This window comes from Eubalaena glacialis, chromosome X (genome assembly GCF_028564815.1).
Source record: "Eubalaena glacialis isolate mEubGla1 chromosome X, mEubGla1.1.hap2.+ XY, whole genome shotgun sequence".
Lineage (NCBI taxonomy): Eukaryota > Metazoa > Chordata > Mammalia > Artiodactyla > Balaenidae > Eubalaena > Eubalaena glacialis.
Genome location: NC_083736.1, coordinates 64,424,408 through 64,441,191, shown reverse-complemented (window position 1 = coordinate 64,441,191; position 16,784 = coordinate 64,424,408). Strand labels below are relative to the sequence as shown.

General features: G+C 42.5%; 1 protein-coding gene across 1 annotated transcript in view; it reads right to left on the bottom strand.

Annotated features, from left to right (window-relative positions):
* Positions 1 to 1,863: 1,863 nt before the first annotated feature.
* The window catches only part of KIF4A (kinesin family member 4A), a 123,657-nt gene continuing 108,736 nt past the window's right edge, over positions 1,864 to 16,784 (bottom strand). Inside the window, exons 28-30 of the mRNA XM_061177723.1 lie at positions 4,155 to 4,271; positions 2,411 to 2,533; positions 1,864 to 2,135 (exon numbers count right to left, since the gene is read on the bottom strand). Of these exons, the coding sequence (XP_061033706.1) occupies positions 1,932 to 2,135; positions 2,411 to 2,533; positions 4,155 to 4,271 (444 nt within the window). The 3' untranslated portion in view covers positions 1,864 to 1,931. The remainder of the gene's footprint in view (positions 2,136 to 2,410; positions 2,534 to 4,154; positions 4,272 to 16,784) is intronic.

The window sequence follows — 16,784 nt, the reverse complement described above, 5'->3', positions numbered from 1 at the left end:
TTGAGGAGTGTATAGTGGTATGGTCACTGGCTTTTGGAAGATGAATACATATAAAAGACACTTTTACCACACCATCAGCAGGGGAGGGATGGCCAGCAGGCCGTAGAGTCAGCTTAGTGCTAAAGCACAGGGCTCTGGGTGGGCCAGGGACTGGGGGCTGGCTTGATTGACCTTCCCTCTCAACCTTTTGGCTGAGGCAGTGGCTCGATGCCTGGGGGCTACTGCAGTGTTGGTGGGAAAGAATGTCTTCTCTGGGGATAAGCTCATTTACCCCTCCCCCCAAACACACTGGATTTGGAACAGTGAGAAGGAAGACCTGCTCTCTTAGGCCAAGAGCCTGCCCCCTCCTTCTCTGCCTTCCCATTGTATCCAGAGGCTCTAGTTGGCAATGGCAAAGGCTCCCTTGCTCCCTCGGCATTAAAATGCAAAGAGAAGCAGGGCTGCTTGCTGGCAGGAGGCCAGAAAGGGCTGCAGGGTCACCTAGTCCCGAAGGCTTCGCTCTAGGCAGGTTGTCCTTCAGTTTCCTTTGCTTGGACTCTGTTGGATTCTGGAGGAGTCTTGGCTTTCATGTGCCAAATTCTGGGGGGTACTTTGGGAGCTTTGTTCGGGGCAGGGGGCTGGGACTCAGAATGCATGGATATGACGCTCAGGGCTTGTGAACTCCTGAGAAGGCTGCAGGGCCAGGGCTGGCTCCCTTTTCGCCTTAAGCAGAGATGAAGAACCCAGATGCAGAGTGAGGAGTAAGCCGCGCCCATCCTCTTCCCTTTCAAAGGAGGAAGCAGGGTGTAAGTGCAGTGCTGTCCGGGGGCTGGGCAGCAGTACGAGCCCATGCCCAGGCGACTCCAAATCAGGCCGCAGGCTGTCAGTAATGGCCATCACTGCTGATCTAGAGTCAGCTAAGAACTTTTGGTGTCAGATCTGGGTTCAAGTCCTAGCTCGATTACTCGTTAACTTTGTGACTTTAGTGAAGTGACTTAACGTCTTTGTATCTCAGTTTTCTCATCTGCAAAATGAGACCTATTCACCTTGAACTTTTTTGTGAGGAGCAAATAAAATTGTGGCAAGCACATGGAGATGCTTGGTAAATATGGTTCCTTCCTCCAAAATCTGGAGGTCAGGCAGCCTCTACAGTGAAGGTCAGGCCACTGGACTTGCTAGCAATATTCTAACCTCCTGAGATAACAGAGCAACATGAAGACACATGACTTGCTGCTCCATACTCCCCTCAGGGGATGAGGGCTGCTACAAGGCAGTGGGGCTTGGGCACTTGCACTGACTTTCCTTAATAGCGTTCCCAGGGGCGGAGGAACACAGGTTGAAATTGTATTTCTCCCTCTAGCACAGAAGACTCTTTCCAAACAGCAGATGGACTAAGATTTATTTATTTACTTAACATTAACATTTAAAAAGATTTCATTTACCTCAGCAACTTGAAAGACAATTGAGTGTACTATTAAAACACTTGAAATCCAGAGACAAGAAAGATCCCAGCGCCATTCTGGAGGTGGCGTGAAGATCTGTGCCAGGCCTCCAACCTAGGCTAGGCTCTGCCATGAAACTGAGACAACCTAAAGATAAGACAGCCTTGGCCTCGTTCCCACTGGGAGACAGCCCTAACTGCTCATGAGTAAGAGAGAGCTAGATTGTACTGAGGACTGGTTCCTCATGAGTCATCAGGAAGGTCAGTTGGTTCTCTCTTCAGCAGGTAGCTTAGCACCCTTCTGGAGAGGAGAGTAGTCGTCAGGGGCTGGGGGACTGGGCACGAAGTTGCCAACATCCAACAAAGGTTCCCTCTTTTTCAGTAACGTGCTGTTCCTTTTTTCAACAGCAAGAAACCTGAAATCAAGAGGAATCATGAAAAAAAAACCCTTCTGGCTGCAACCTGAAGGCATCTCCCAAGCCAGACCGGGGCAGATATGATGAGTCCAACTTCAGTGGGCCTCTTCTTCAATGGGGGAGCAGCCAGAGAAGAAGCTGGTATTGCTGGCCAGAGCTCGTTTCTTTTTCTTCCCTGGAGCTTTATTTTCTTGGGATTCTGTTGCTACATGTTTTGACTCTGGGAGGCCAAGGGAGGAGGCACCTGGAGCCGTGTTGTTTAATAGCACCTGCTCCACATCACACATCTCTTTCAGGATCTAGGAAGGACAGAGACAGCTATGACTAGATCTGGGGTAGGGACAGAGGCTCAGCGCAGCCTAGCCACTACAGATGTTTAGCACACTCCCAGTGGTATGAGGTGACCCCCCCAAATCGCTCTGTTGAAAAAACCAGACTCTAGCAGATGCCCGGTTCCCAGTTCCCAGCAAGCTGATTGTACCTTTACCTCCTTTTCTCCCACAGCTCTCTGTCAGCGCTAATGCAGAGACGGACGCTAATACATTTGGAAACACCTGGCTTTTAGGCTACCTACCTTGCTGTTGGGAGTGGCACAGACAGGGTTAAAGAAGCTCAATCCTGGGGTCACCTCTGTGGGATCCTCCAGTTTGAAGGAGCCTTCAGAATCCCGAGTCCGCTCAACAGTGCCCAAGCTATCCTGAGAATCAAGCAGACAGGGATATTAGAAATTCAGCTACTAGGGTTACACAATCAGTCTGCTCCCCTTCAGCCAGTGAGGTACCAGCTCTGAGGGCCTCATCAGTCAGTGTAAGCAGGTCTTAGGGTGACCCTGCTTGGGGAGGTCACAGTGCTCAAAAGCAGCCTCTGAAGGCAAAGGACTGGGTAGGAGAGCGGCACAGGACACATCATGAGGCAAGGTTTAAAACAAGGCTGAGCCTTGGTCATTTCTTTGATTAATCCTCTCCCCTCCCCAATCTACAATATACTTTTTAGCATTTCTACAGAGTGTTGCCTGTATTGGTCTTCCTTTCAGAGAGGAAGCTGAGGCCAAGAGAGAGAAGTTGCTTAGGTAACAAGGCGACTCTGTGGTAGAGCTTGGATTAGAATTATAGCCTGTTCTCATGGAAACTGAACTGGATTAAGAGTCAGGAAGCCTGAGGTCTAATCTTAGCTGCCATGACCAGCTGTATAATATCACGCGAGTCACTTAAGCTTATCTCTGGGCCTTAGTTTCCTTCTCTGTAAAATGGCAGTACTGGACTCGATCAGTGGTTTTCCAACTGAAATTCTAAGAGGAAACTCGATATATAAACAAGTAAAGAGCAAGTTGCTTTGGTTGGCACAGGGTCAAACTGAGCTGGGCCACACTCCTCTGCCTGGAAGCACTTCCATGGAGCCACTATAGGACTCTAGAACCCAAACTGAGAAAAGCATAGGCATAGAGAATCCTGAAGGTCCTTCTGCAATACTACTTCTACAGTTCTTAGCCTGACCTCTAGCTTGCCACTTTAGTCCTCTAATGACTACCTACCTCAGAAGTTTTTTTAATAGAAGACCCAGGGCAAAACTGCGCCCATATAGATGGTTAAGAAATGCACGGTGAACTAGTCTTGCTAAAATCCCTGTGTATCACACAGAGAGCAGTAGGAATGAGCTTTTGCCGTGGGCACAGGTAGGCATAAGGCAAGTTCGGGCATCTGACCTGCTTGGTGCTGCACTTCTCAGTACACATTTCGTTTCCCTGAGTTTGCTATCCCTGGGAGCAAAAAAGAACAGCTACAGTTAACTTGGCTCAGAACAGTGCCTATCAGAAAGACCAAGTTCCTGTGGGTCTTTTCCTAGAGCCATAGAATAGCTGGTTCCCATGGAGAAGGTCTAAGTAACTAATGTCTCAAGATGTCAGAAGGATTAACTTCCTTCCTGGAAGCTGCTACCTCAGCACATGGCCCTTACAATTCCAGCTAAGCCTCTGGACTAGTTTGATCCTGCATGTCTGTATGCCTGTAAATGCTTGCTCTACTGTTCCTTGCTTGTGCCTTAGACACTGTACAGAAATTTTACAGCCAAGGCTAGGGGTGGGGAGCTGCATATCTGGGAATCTCCTGGGAGGGGCTGTGGCTTCTGAAGGGGTTGTGTGGACAGGCTAGCAGCAAGGAAGAAGGACTGAGAAGCGAAATGTCTTTTTCTGGTTGCAGAGGGAAGAAGGGTAGGAAGGGCTGTGCAGGAGACTCTGGCTTTCAGGAGGGAAGGTAGAAGAAAAGGGCAGAAACTGCTGGGAGATCTGAAAGGATGGTGAGGGACGACAGCACTGATCCTACCTTGCCTTGCTGACGGTTTCTACACTTTGTGGGGTCACAGCTGCAGTCCGCGCCACAGTCCAACTTCTGTCTCCTGCACCCGCACTGCTTGTTCCCACACCAGCCCTTGCAGGAACACTGCAAAGCAGGTTTGTAGAAAGACACATTACTGAGTCAGAAGACTAGGTTTGAAGTACCTTCTCTTCATTCTCAGGCCATTCTAGAAAAACTGGAAAGTACCATCAACTTTACTAAGCTTCTGTCTCCTCAGTCCTCTCTTTAGTGAAACAATGATCACCAAGAACCCCCATAGGTTTTCTAAGAACAAGTCATGCCACACTTTTGGGATAGTATACTTGAAAGATGGATTGGATGGATACCATAATAATGCAGGGCAACTGACAAAGATCCTCATGATGATTTTATGGCCAAAGTGAAGAACTATGAGATGAATGGGAGTAGAATTAGGCATATTTAAGGACTGAGTATAGTTGCTCAGTATCCTTAGATCTACCCAGCTGTACTTTCATCCAACTCACATTTCTACAGTTTGTTTAGTGTCAGCCTAGGCTTTGTCCTTAGCAGTTTAACCATTCAACATTTTAATAAATCACTGATGATATGAAATAAAATCATTTACATTTGTATAGCACTTTACAGTTTTCCGAGTACTTTCATATATAGAAATGCAAAATCTCATTTGAATCTCATAGCCAGTCTACAAGGTAGGCATATTTATCAGCTGTAACAATGACACAAAGCTGGAAGGATGATTAATATGTAAGATAATAGAATCACAATTCAAAAATATTTTGACTGGCTGGAATTATGGGCTGGAAGTAGACAGAAAAGTTATAACAGGGATAAATGTAAGTCTGGCATTAAGTTCCCCCCAAATCAGCCATATAAATGTAATGTTGTGGGGGGGAGATCTGGCTTAAAAGCAGTTTGTGCAGGGAATTCCCTGGCGGTCCAGTGGTTAGAACCCGGAGCTTTCACTGCCGAGGGCCCAAGGGCCCAGGTTCAATCCCTGGTTGGGGAACTAAGATCCCACAAGCAAGAATGGAGCCCGTGCTTCCACAGAGCTGGAACTCCTGGCTTGGGGTCTCTTCCCTCCGCCGTCACTGAACTGCCCCGGAGCCCGAGCGGAGGGCGGCCTCACTGAGGCTGTCGGCTCTGGAGGGGTCCCAGCAGCCAAAGCTGCGACAGTCCTGGGGACCGTGGGATGGATCACTCATCCTGGGGTAAGCCAGCTGCCATGTCATGAGGACACTCAAGCAGCCCTAAGGAGAGATCCATGTGTCAAGGAACTGAGGCCTCCTACCTACAGCCACATGACCGTGTGGATGACAGGCTCTTGGTGCTCCAGCCAGGCATCAGGGCTGTGCCTCTGAGGTGGGAGAGCCAAGTTCAGGAAACTGGTCCACAAGAGACCTCCCAGCTCCATGTAATACCAAACGGCGAAAATCTCCCAGAGATCTCCATCTCAACGCCAAGACCCAGCTCCACTCAAAGACCAGCAAGCTACAGTGCTGGACACCCTATGCCAAACAACTAGCAAGACAGGAACACAACCCCATCCATTAGCAGAGAGGCTGGCTAAAATCATAAAAAGGCCACAGACATCCCAAAACACACCACCAGATGTGGACCTGCCCACCAGAAAGACAAGATTCAGCCTCATCCACCAGAACACAAGCACTAGTCCCCTCCACCAGGAAGCCTACACAACCCACTGAACCAACCTTAGCCACTGGGGACAGACACCAAAAAAAACGGGAACTACGAACCTGCAGCCTGCGAAAAGGAGACACCAAACACAGTAAGATAAGCAAAATGAGAAGACAGACAGACACACAGCAGATGAAGGAGCAAGGCAAAAACCCACCAGACCTAACAAATGAAGAGGAAATAGGCAGTCTACCTGAAAAAGAATTCAGAATAATGATAGCAAAGATGATCCAAAATCTTGGAAATAGAATGGAGAAAATACACGAAACATTTAACAAGGAGCTAGAAGAACTAAAGAGCAAACAGTGATGAACAACTCAATAAATGAAATTAAAAATTCTCTAGAAGGGATCAATAGCAGAATAACTGAGGCAGAAGAACGGATAAGTGACCTGGAAGATAAAATAGTGGAAATAACTAGTGCAGAGCAGAATAAAGAAAAAAGAATGAAAAGAATTGAGGACAGTCTCAGAGACCTCTGGGACAACAATAAATGCACCAACATTCGAATTATAGGGGTCCCAGAAGAAGAAAAGAAAAAGAAAGGGACTGAGAAAATATTTGAAGAGATTATAGTTGAAAACTTCCCTAATATGGGAAAGGAAATAGTTAATCAAGTCCAGGAAGCACAAAGAGTCCCATACAGGATAAATCCAAGGAGAAACACGCCAGGACACATATTAATCAAACTATCAAAAATTAAATACAGGGCTTCCCTGGTGGTGCAGTGGTTAAGAATCCGCCTGCCAATGCAGGGGACATGGGTTCTAGCCCTGTTCTGGGAAGATCCCACATGCCGCTGAGCAACTAAGCCCGTGCGCCACAACTACTGAGCCTGCGCTCTAGAGCCCATGACCCATAACTACTGAGCCCACGTGCCACAACTACTGAAGCCTGCGTGTCTAGAGCCCACGATTCACAGCAAGAGAAGCCACCACAATGAGAGGCCCGTGCACCGCAACGAAGAGTAGGCCCTGCTTGCCGCAACTAGAGAAAGCCCACTCACAGCAATGAAGACCTAACGCAGCCAAAATAAATAAATAAATAAATTAATTAATAAAAAGTACTTCTTTAAAAAAAAAAAGAAAAAAAAATTAAATACAAAGAAAAAATATTAAAAGCAGCAAGGGAAAAACAACAAATAACACATAAGGGAATCCCCATAAGGTTAACAGCTGATCTTTCAGCAGAAACTCTGCAAGCCAGAAGGGAGTGGCAGGACATATTTAACGTGATGAAGGAGAAAAACCTACAACCAAGATTACTCTACCCAGCAAGGATCTCATTCAGATTTGATGGAGAAATTAAAACCTTTACAGACAAGCAAAAGCTAAGAGAATTCAGCACCACCAAACCAGCTTTACAACAAATGCTAAAGGAAATTCTCTAGACAGGAAACACAAGAGAAGGAAAAGACCTACAATAACAAACCCAAAACAATTAAGAAAATGGTAATAGGAACATACATATCGATAATTACCTTAAATGAAAATGGATTAAATGCTCCAACCAAAAGACAAAGACTGGCTGAATGGATACAAAAACAAGACCCATATATATGCTGTCTACAAGAGACCCACCTCAGACCTAGGGACACATACAGACTGAAAGTGAGGGGATGGAAAAAGATATTCCATGCAAATGGAAATCAAAGAAAGCTGGAGTAGCAATTCTCATATCAGACAAAATAGACTTTAAAATAAAGACTATTATAAGAGATAAAGAAGGACATTACATAATGATCAAGGGATCAATCCAAGAAGAAGATATAAGAATTGTAAATATTTATGCACCCAACATAGGAGCACCTCATACATAAGGCAAATACTAACAGCCATAAAAGGGGAAATCGACAGTAACACCATCATAGTAGGGGACTTTAACACCCCACTTTCACCAATGGACAGATCATCCAAAATGAAAATAAGTAAGGAAACACAAGCTTTAAATGATACATTAAACAAGATGGACTTAACTGATATTTATAGGACATTCCATCCAAAAACAGCAGACTACACTTTCTTCTCAATTGCACATGGAACATTCTCCAGGATAGATCATATCTTGGGTCACAAATCAAGCCTTGGTAAACTTAAGAAAATTGAAATCGTATCAAGTATCTTTTCCGACCACAATGCTATGAGACTAGATATCAATTACAGGAAAAAATCTGTAAAAAATACACACACATGGAGGCTAAACAATACACTACTTAATAACGAAGAGATCACTGAAGAAATCAAAGAGGAAATCAAAAAGCACGTAGAAACAAATGACAATGAAAACACGATGACCCAAAACCTATGGGATGCAGCAAAAGCAGTTCTAAGAGGGAAGTTTCTAGCAATACAATCCTACCTTAAGAAAAAAGAAACATCTCAAATAAACAACCTATCCTTACACCTAAAGCAATTAGAGAAAGAAGAACAAAAAACCCCCAAAGTTAGCAGAAGGAAAGAAATCATAAAGATCAGATCAGAAAGAAATGAAAAAGAAATGAAGGACACTATAGCAAAGATCACTAAAACTAAAAGCTGGTTCTTTGAGAAGATAAACAAAACTGATAAACCATTAGCCAGACTCACCAAGAAAAAAAAGGGAGAAGACTCAAATCAATAGAACTAGAAATGAAAAAGGAGAAGTAACAACTGACACTGCAGAAATACAAAGGATCATGAGAGATTACTACAAGCAACTATACGCCAATAAAATGGACAACCTGGAAGAAATGGACAGATTCTTAGAAATGCACAACCTTCCGAGACTGAACCAGGAAGAAACGGAAAATATGAACAGACCAATCACAAGCACTGAAATTGAAACTGTGATAAATTATCTTCCAACAAACAAAAGCCCAGGACCAGATGGCTTCACAGGCGAATTGTATCAAACATTTAGAGAAGAGCTAACACCCATCCTTCTCAAACTCTTCCAAAATATAGCAGAGGGAGGAACACTCCCAAAGTCATTCTACGAGGCCACCATCACCCTGATACCAAAACCAGAAAAAGATGTCACAAAGAAAAAAAACTACGGGCCAATATCACTGATGAACATAGATGCAAGAATCCTCAACAAAATACTAGCAAACAGAATCCAACAGCACATTAAAAGGATCAGACACCATGATCAAGTGGGGTTTTTCCCAGGAATTCAAGGATTCTTCAATATATGCAAATCAATCAATGTGATACACGATATTAACAAATTGAAGGAGAAAAACCATATGATCATCTCAATAGATGTAGAGAAAGCTTTCGACAAAATTCAACACCCATTTATGATAAAAACACTCCAGAAAGTAGGCATAGAGGGAACTTTCCTCAACATAATAAAGGCCATATATGACAAACCCACAGCCAACATCGTCCTCAATGGTGAAAAACTGAAACCATTTCCACTAAGATCAGGAACAAGACAAGGTTGCCCACTCTCACCACTGTTATTCAACATAGTTTTGGAAGTTTTAGCCACAGCAATCAGAGAAGAAAAAGAAATAAAAGGAATCCAAATCGGAAAAGAAGACGTAAAACTGTCATTGTTTGCAGATGACATGATACTATACACAGAGAATCCTAAAGACGCTACCAGAGAACTACTAGAGCTAGTCAATGAATTTGGTTAAGTAGCAGGATACAAAATTAATGCACAGGAATCTCTTGCATTTCTATACATTAATGATGAAAAATCTGAAAGAGAAATTCAAGAAACACTCCCATTTACCATAGCAACAAAAAGAGTAAAATACCTAGGAATAAACCTACCTAAGGAGACAAAAGACCTGTATGCAGAAAACTGTAAGACACTGAGGAAAGAAATTAAAGATGATACAAATAGATGGAGAGATATACCATGTTCTTGGATTGGAAGAACCAGCATTGTGAAAATGACTCTACTATACTCAAAGCAATCTACTGATTCAATGCAATCCCTATCAAACTACCAATGGCATTTTTCACAGAACTAGAACAAAAAATTTCACAATTTGCATGGAAATACAAAAGACCCCAAATAGCCAAAGCAAACTTGAGAAACAACAACGGAGCTGGAGGAATCAGGCTCCCTGACTTCAGACTATACTACAAAGCTATGGTAATCAAGACAGTATGGTACTGGCACAGAAACAGAAACATAGATCAATGGAACAGGATAGAAAGTGCAGAGGTAAACCCACGCACATATGGTCACCTTATCTTTGATAAAGGAGGCAAGAATATACAGTGGAGAAAAGACAGCCTCTTCAATAAGTGGTGCTGGGAAAACTGGACAGCTACATGTAAAAGAATGAAATTAGAACACTCCCTAACACCATACACAAAAATAAACTCAAAATGGATTAAAGACCTAAATATAAGGCCAGACACTATCAAACTCTTAGAGGAAAACATAGGCAGAACACTCTATGACATAAATCACAGCAAGATCCTTTTTGACCCAGCTCCTAGAGAAATGGAAATAAAAACACAAATAAACAAATGGGACCTAATGAAACTTAAAAGCTTTTGCACAGCAAAGGAAACCATAAACAAGACCAAAAGACAACCCTCAGAATAGGAGAAAATATTTGCAAATGAAGCAACTGACAAAGGATTAATCTCCAAAATTTACAAGCAGCTCATTCAGCTCAATATCAAAAAAACAAACAACCCAATCCAAAAATGGGCAGAAGACCTAAATAGACATTTCTCCAAAGAAGATATACAGATTGCCAACAAACACATGAAAGAATGCTCAACATCATTAATCATTAGAGAAATGCAAATCAAAACTACAATGAGGTATCATCTCACACCAGTCAGAATGGCCATCATCAAAAAATGTACAAACAATAAATGCTGGAGAGGGTGTGGAGAAAAGGGAACCCTCTTGCACTGTTGGTGGGAATGTAAATTGATACAGCCACTATGGAGAACAGTATGGAGGTTCCTTAAAAAACTAAAAATAGGACTACCATACAACCCAGCAATCCCACTACTGGGCATATACCCTGAGAAAACCATAATTCAAAAAGAGTCATGTACCACAATGTTCATTGCAGCTCTATTTACAATAGCCAGGACATGGAAGCAACCTAAGTGTCCATCGACAGATGAATGGATAAAGAAGATGTGGCACATATATACAATGGAATATTACTTAGCCATAAAAAGAAACAAAATTGAGTTATTTGTAGTGAGGTGGATGGACCTAGAGTCTGTCATACAGAGTGAAGTAAGTCAGAAAGAGAAAAACAAATACAGTATGCTAACACATACATATGGAATCTAAAAAAAAAAAAAAGGTCATGAAGAACCTAGGGGCAAGACAGGAATAAAGACGCAGACCTACTAGAGAATGGACTTGAGGATACGGGGAGGAGGAAGGGTAACCTGGGACAAAGTGAGAGAGTGGCATGGACATATATACACTACCAAATGTAAAATACATAGCTAGTGGGAAGCAGCCGCAAGCACAGGGAGATCAGCTCGGTGCTTTGTGACCACCTAGAGGGGTGGGATAGGGAGGGTGGGAGGGAGGGAGACGCAAGAGGGAAGAGAAATGGGGACGTATGTATATGTATAACTGATTCCCTTTGTTATAAAGCAGAAACTAACACACCATTGTAAAGCAATTATACTCCAATAAAGATGTTAAAAAAAAATAAAATATCCCACAAGCTGCGCGGTACAGCCAAAAAAAAAGTAGTTTGTGCAAAAAGGGACTAGGGATTTGAGGTGTCAGCAAGCTTCATGAGTCAACAGTGTGAAATAGCTGTCAAAAAGCAAGTCAATCAGGCAGAAATTTGGAGTTCAGAAATCACAGGGAGAGAATGTTTCACTAAACCCTGGGTCAGTCAGACTCCATTTGAAATGATATATCCTATTTTAGGGCCCCATAATTTTTTTTAGGCATATAAAAAGTGTAGACAATAAAAAAACCCCACTCATGTCCCCAACCCTCCCTTGATGAGTAAAATACAGATAGAACTGAAGCCTCCTGTCTACGCTTTCCTGATCCCCTTCGCCTCCCTCCCTCCCAGGGGCAGTCTCTTGAATTAGGTGCTTATTATCCTATGCATGCCTTTTTACCACATGTGAGTTTTTATTTAAAATATGTAAGGAATTATCTTACACACTTTTAAACTTCATATAAATGGTATCTTATCATCCGTTGATGCATGTAGCTCCTGTTCCATTCATTTTCACTCTACGAGTATGCCACAATTTACCCATACTCCTCATAGTGCCATATTTCACACTTACAACAAGGCTGCAGTAGTAATAGCTGACATCACCGTGTGCCAGGCACTGTTACAAGTGCTTTCCATGTATTAAGCCCATTTTATCAATAAGTATGTTTCCTTGTGCACACATTCAGGAGTCCACTGTGTATATGTGCTTCATAAAGAGGGAATTAAACAAAAAGGGGGCGGGTGACCAGCATTATAGGAAGTGATGTTGTAAGAGAAATGGTGGAAGAAAGTAGGATAGTTTGGCTTGAAACAAATATAGGTGACAGAGCTCACAGAATGATGGATTAGAGTCAGAGGAGACCTCAGTGACCATCTAAAGCCTGATTTGATGTATGAAGCCCCACTCAAACATCCCTGGTCTTATTATCCAATGCTCTATTTATCCTGAGATGATAACAGTTTCTATATAACTTCTGACCTCAGGACCAAATTCTGCCATCTGGAATGACATGGAATCAATTTAACCCCACTTTCACAGCATATATGTTCAAACCCTGAGCATCATTTTCACTCCCCAGTCCCACTCTGTCCAAATCCTCTCACAGCTAAATATACCTAGCTCCCTCAATGATTCACCACCTGACATGGTTTCCAAGAATTCTCACCACCTTGGCTATATACCAATTTGTCCAAGTTCATCTTTAATTGTGACATCCAGAAATGAGCATAACTTTCTAAATGTGGTGTGATCATTGTGAAGCAGATTGAGACAAACATCTCCCTTGTTATGAACTCCATAGTTCTGCTAATGAGTCCTAAAATCACAGATTTTTTTCCCTTGTCATATCTTTGTGGATTCATACTGCGTTTACAGTTAAATTCAAGCCCTCGAGTCTGTTTCATATGGACAACCATCACCATTGTTCTGTAGTTGTGAGGGTAAAAGAAACCATTAAAACATCTTCCCCCTCGCCCCCATTATGAGAATAATATATAGTACTTTATAAAATCTGAAAATCAAAACCATGATTTTTAATATTTAACAGTTGTATATAGTCTTTCATCATGTGGAAGTGTCAATTTACTTAACCAGTCACCTAATGTTAGCTATTAAGATTGTTTTGAAAGAAATTGTTTGCCATTATAAATCATGTTACAGCAAATATCCTGGTACATAAATACAATCCAAATCTTACCATGATTGACAAGGCCTCTGATTACCCCTCTGACCCGACCTTGTACTGCACTCTCCCACTTCTCAGTATCCTCCAGCCTCACTGGCCTCTTCAGCTGCTCCTTGATAAGCCAAGCTCATTCCTGCCCCGAGGCCTTTGCATTTACTGTCTCCTTTTCCTGAAATGTTTTTCTCATTTTTTTCCTGACTTGCTCCTTCACTTTGTTCAGATCTCAGCTTAAATATCTCCTCTTCAGAGAGGCCTCTCCCAAACACTCGTCCAAAGTACTCTTTTCCTACCCCATCATTCTCTATGATTTGACTATATTTTCTTTTTATCTCTCTTTTTTTTTTTTTTTATAAATGTATTTATTTTTATTTTTGGCTGTGTTGGGTCTTCGTTTCTGTGCAAGGGCTTTCTCTAGTTGCGGCAAGCGGGGGCCACTCTTCGTCGCGGTGCGTGGGCCTCTCACTATCGCGGCCCCCCTTGTCGCGGAGCACAGGCTCCAGACGCGCAGGCTCAGCAGTTGTGGCTCACGGGCCCAGTTGCTCCGCGGCATGTGGGATCCTCCCAGACCAGGGCTCGAACCCGTGTCCCCTGCACTGGCAGGCAGATTCTCAACCACTGCGCCACCAGGGAAGCCCTTCTTTTTATCTCTTATCATCTAAAATTATTTTATTTGTTTTTCTGGTCACTATGAGTCTCTCTCAACAAGAATGTCTTCAGTTTCATGAGGCCAAGGATTTTACCTGTCTTGTTTATTGCATCTTCAGCACCTAGAAGCAGTGCCTGATACATAGTTTGATGCTCAAAAAAGATTTATAAATCTTTTTACATATCAATGACTATTTCCTTAGTATAAATACCTATGTGTATAATTATTGAGCCAAAGGATAGGAACATTTTTAAGGCTTTTGATGCATATTTTCAAGTTGCTTTCCAGAAAGGTATGCCAAACTACACTTCTAACAACAACAGACAGGAGTGCCCACCTTTGTCACCTTTGCCAACACTGGACATAACAAAAAAAACCCCCTAACTTTGCTTCTTTGAATAAGACAGAGCAAAAGACAGAGTTCTATGACATGTCCTAGAGACACCTCGCCAGGATGACATTGATCCATTGATTGCTACAGGCTGGGTATGGTCCTCTGACCATTTACACATTTATCTATATTATATGCCTCAAAAACACTCTATTACCCTGTCCATGTGTCTCTATTTTATCCAAAGTACAAGAGTGGCATCTGAAGGGCTATCATAAGGAAGAACAATTAGATTTTTACATAGCCAAGATTCACTGGGATGATTTATAGGACAGCTCAACAAGGAACTACTTTCCAACACCTACTTGGAATACAATGGGCTGCCCTGTCTCACGACTGTGAGCCTCCCCCTACTAGATTGCTTGTTTTCAAGCAAGCAGAGGCTAGATAAACACCTGGGAGTGGTATTATAGAACAGTCATGACGTACATGACAGATGTATTCACACGAATGCCATGTGCACTAGCTTTAGCTTCATCCTATTTTCTCTCACACCAGGACGCAGATCAGAATATAAGAGAGGGAGCAAGATCTTGCCACAGACAAAATCTCAAATATGATGTATGTGGGGTGTGTGTGTATCACAACTGCTAGCAACCCACCAGCATGTCCCAACACCATAGCTGAGAACCACTATAATAGAGAGATTGTTTATATAAAATAAGTGGGAAGTCGAGATGAAAGACCTCTGGGGTTCCTTTAAGCCAGTGGTTCTCAACCCTGGCTGCACATAAGAAATCTCTGGGAAGCTTTTCAAAAAGGCCAGGTCCCACCTCAGACCAATTAAATCAGAATATCTGGGGGTGGGGTCCCAGGCTCCCTGTGTTTAAAAGCTCCCTGGGGGATTCTAACCGTGCAGCCAGGGTTGAGAATTATTTCTTTAGAGTCTATAATTCTTCTAGCACTGATTTCAGTGTTACATTATATCTCAGAATGATAAGATCTGGTAAAAATTGTAACATAAAGGATACCAGGCTAGGAATTAGGAGCCTTGGGCTCTAGTCTTATATTTAATACTTGGCATGACCTTGGACAAGTCACTCCATCCAAGTTTATCTCCATTCTTTCATGACTAGAGACCAGAATACCTCCTCCCTCTTTTCTGCCAAAGGGGACAAATGGGAATATTTGTAAAAATGCTTACAGTGCTTTAATAACAATACCAGCATGATATTTTATCCTTCACAAGGTGCTCTTGCATATATTCCTTCTTTTAACTTCTCAGATACCATATAACCCCATATAAAGGTAGTATTATTAAAACCCATTTATTAAAAACAACAACAACAAAACCCATTTACACAACTTTGACTGTTACTTTGATTCAGGATATTAGTGCTGGAAGGGACCTTATATATCACTATTCTAGCCTCGTCCCTTTATTACATAAATAAGGAATCTGAGGCTCAGAGAGATTAAGTGACTTGCTTAAGGCCATCCAACTAAACAGTGGCAAAGTCAAGACTAGAACTCATGTCTACCTGGCTTCTAAGCTATCACTTCTTTACTACAGCACATGGCCTATCCTTCGGCATCTCCTTAGTACAGATAGGAAATATGGCTGAATGAGGAAACCTAGTTTTTTCAGCATTAGCTTTGGACAAGTCATCATTTTGGTACCTGCTGCAGTCTCCTTTGCAGATACCTAGTGATTCATACCAGCCCACTTCAGCTGGGTTGAAACAATAATAATCAGGATGGCCTTCATGCAAAGCATCAAGGTCTACAGCTGATGTGTCTACAAGCAGTCTGATCAAAGAGCAGTCCATGTAATTTGAGGCCTCCAAAAGGGAGAAACTAGATTGTATGTCAACTTGCTCCCCTTAAAACCCAGTTATATTCTCAAGTTATAAAATCAGGGGAAAAGCCTAGAAAAGAATCATCTCTCAGTGTTTTAGAGATAGGATTTATCATTGATAGCAAATATCACTTACTTGCATTTTTGGCTATACTTCTATATTTCCTTTTTAAGCTTACAGCAACAGTGCTATTATATCTATGCTTGTGTGTGTGTGTGTGTGTGTGTGTGTGTGTGTGTGTATGATAAGCTTTCCTCAAGGACAAGTATACCCATATTTGCTTGCCATTTGGAAACTCCTTCCCCAGAGTTTTAGGTCCTCTACCATTTGTTCCTGTGTGTACTTCTCACCTGTGCTTCCTATTACTTGGCTGACCTTTTCATCAACAATCAGCTCATGCTTACCACTTCAACCACAGTAGAGAGCATAAATGTTTGCTGAGTAAGTGAATCAAAGTCAGACATGTTCTGTCCCATTTACTCTCAGTGTCCCAGCTCTGTGTCCCGCTACTACCTCTACTATCAAGTCTTTGCAATATGCTATTCATTGTGCCAGAAAATGGCTTCCCAGGTGCTCCCAAGACTGTATTTCCCTTTCTGTCTTATAATGCAGCAAGAGTCGTCTCTTTCATGGCATGTTCGTAAACTATATCTACTTGGTTTGGCTTTACAGTCACTCTTAAAAGCCCCTCAGTCCATCTCCCTGAGATGAGTATGCTGAGGTCCTGT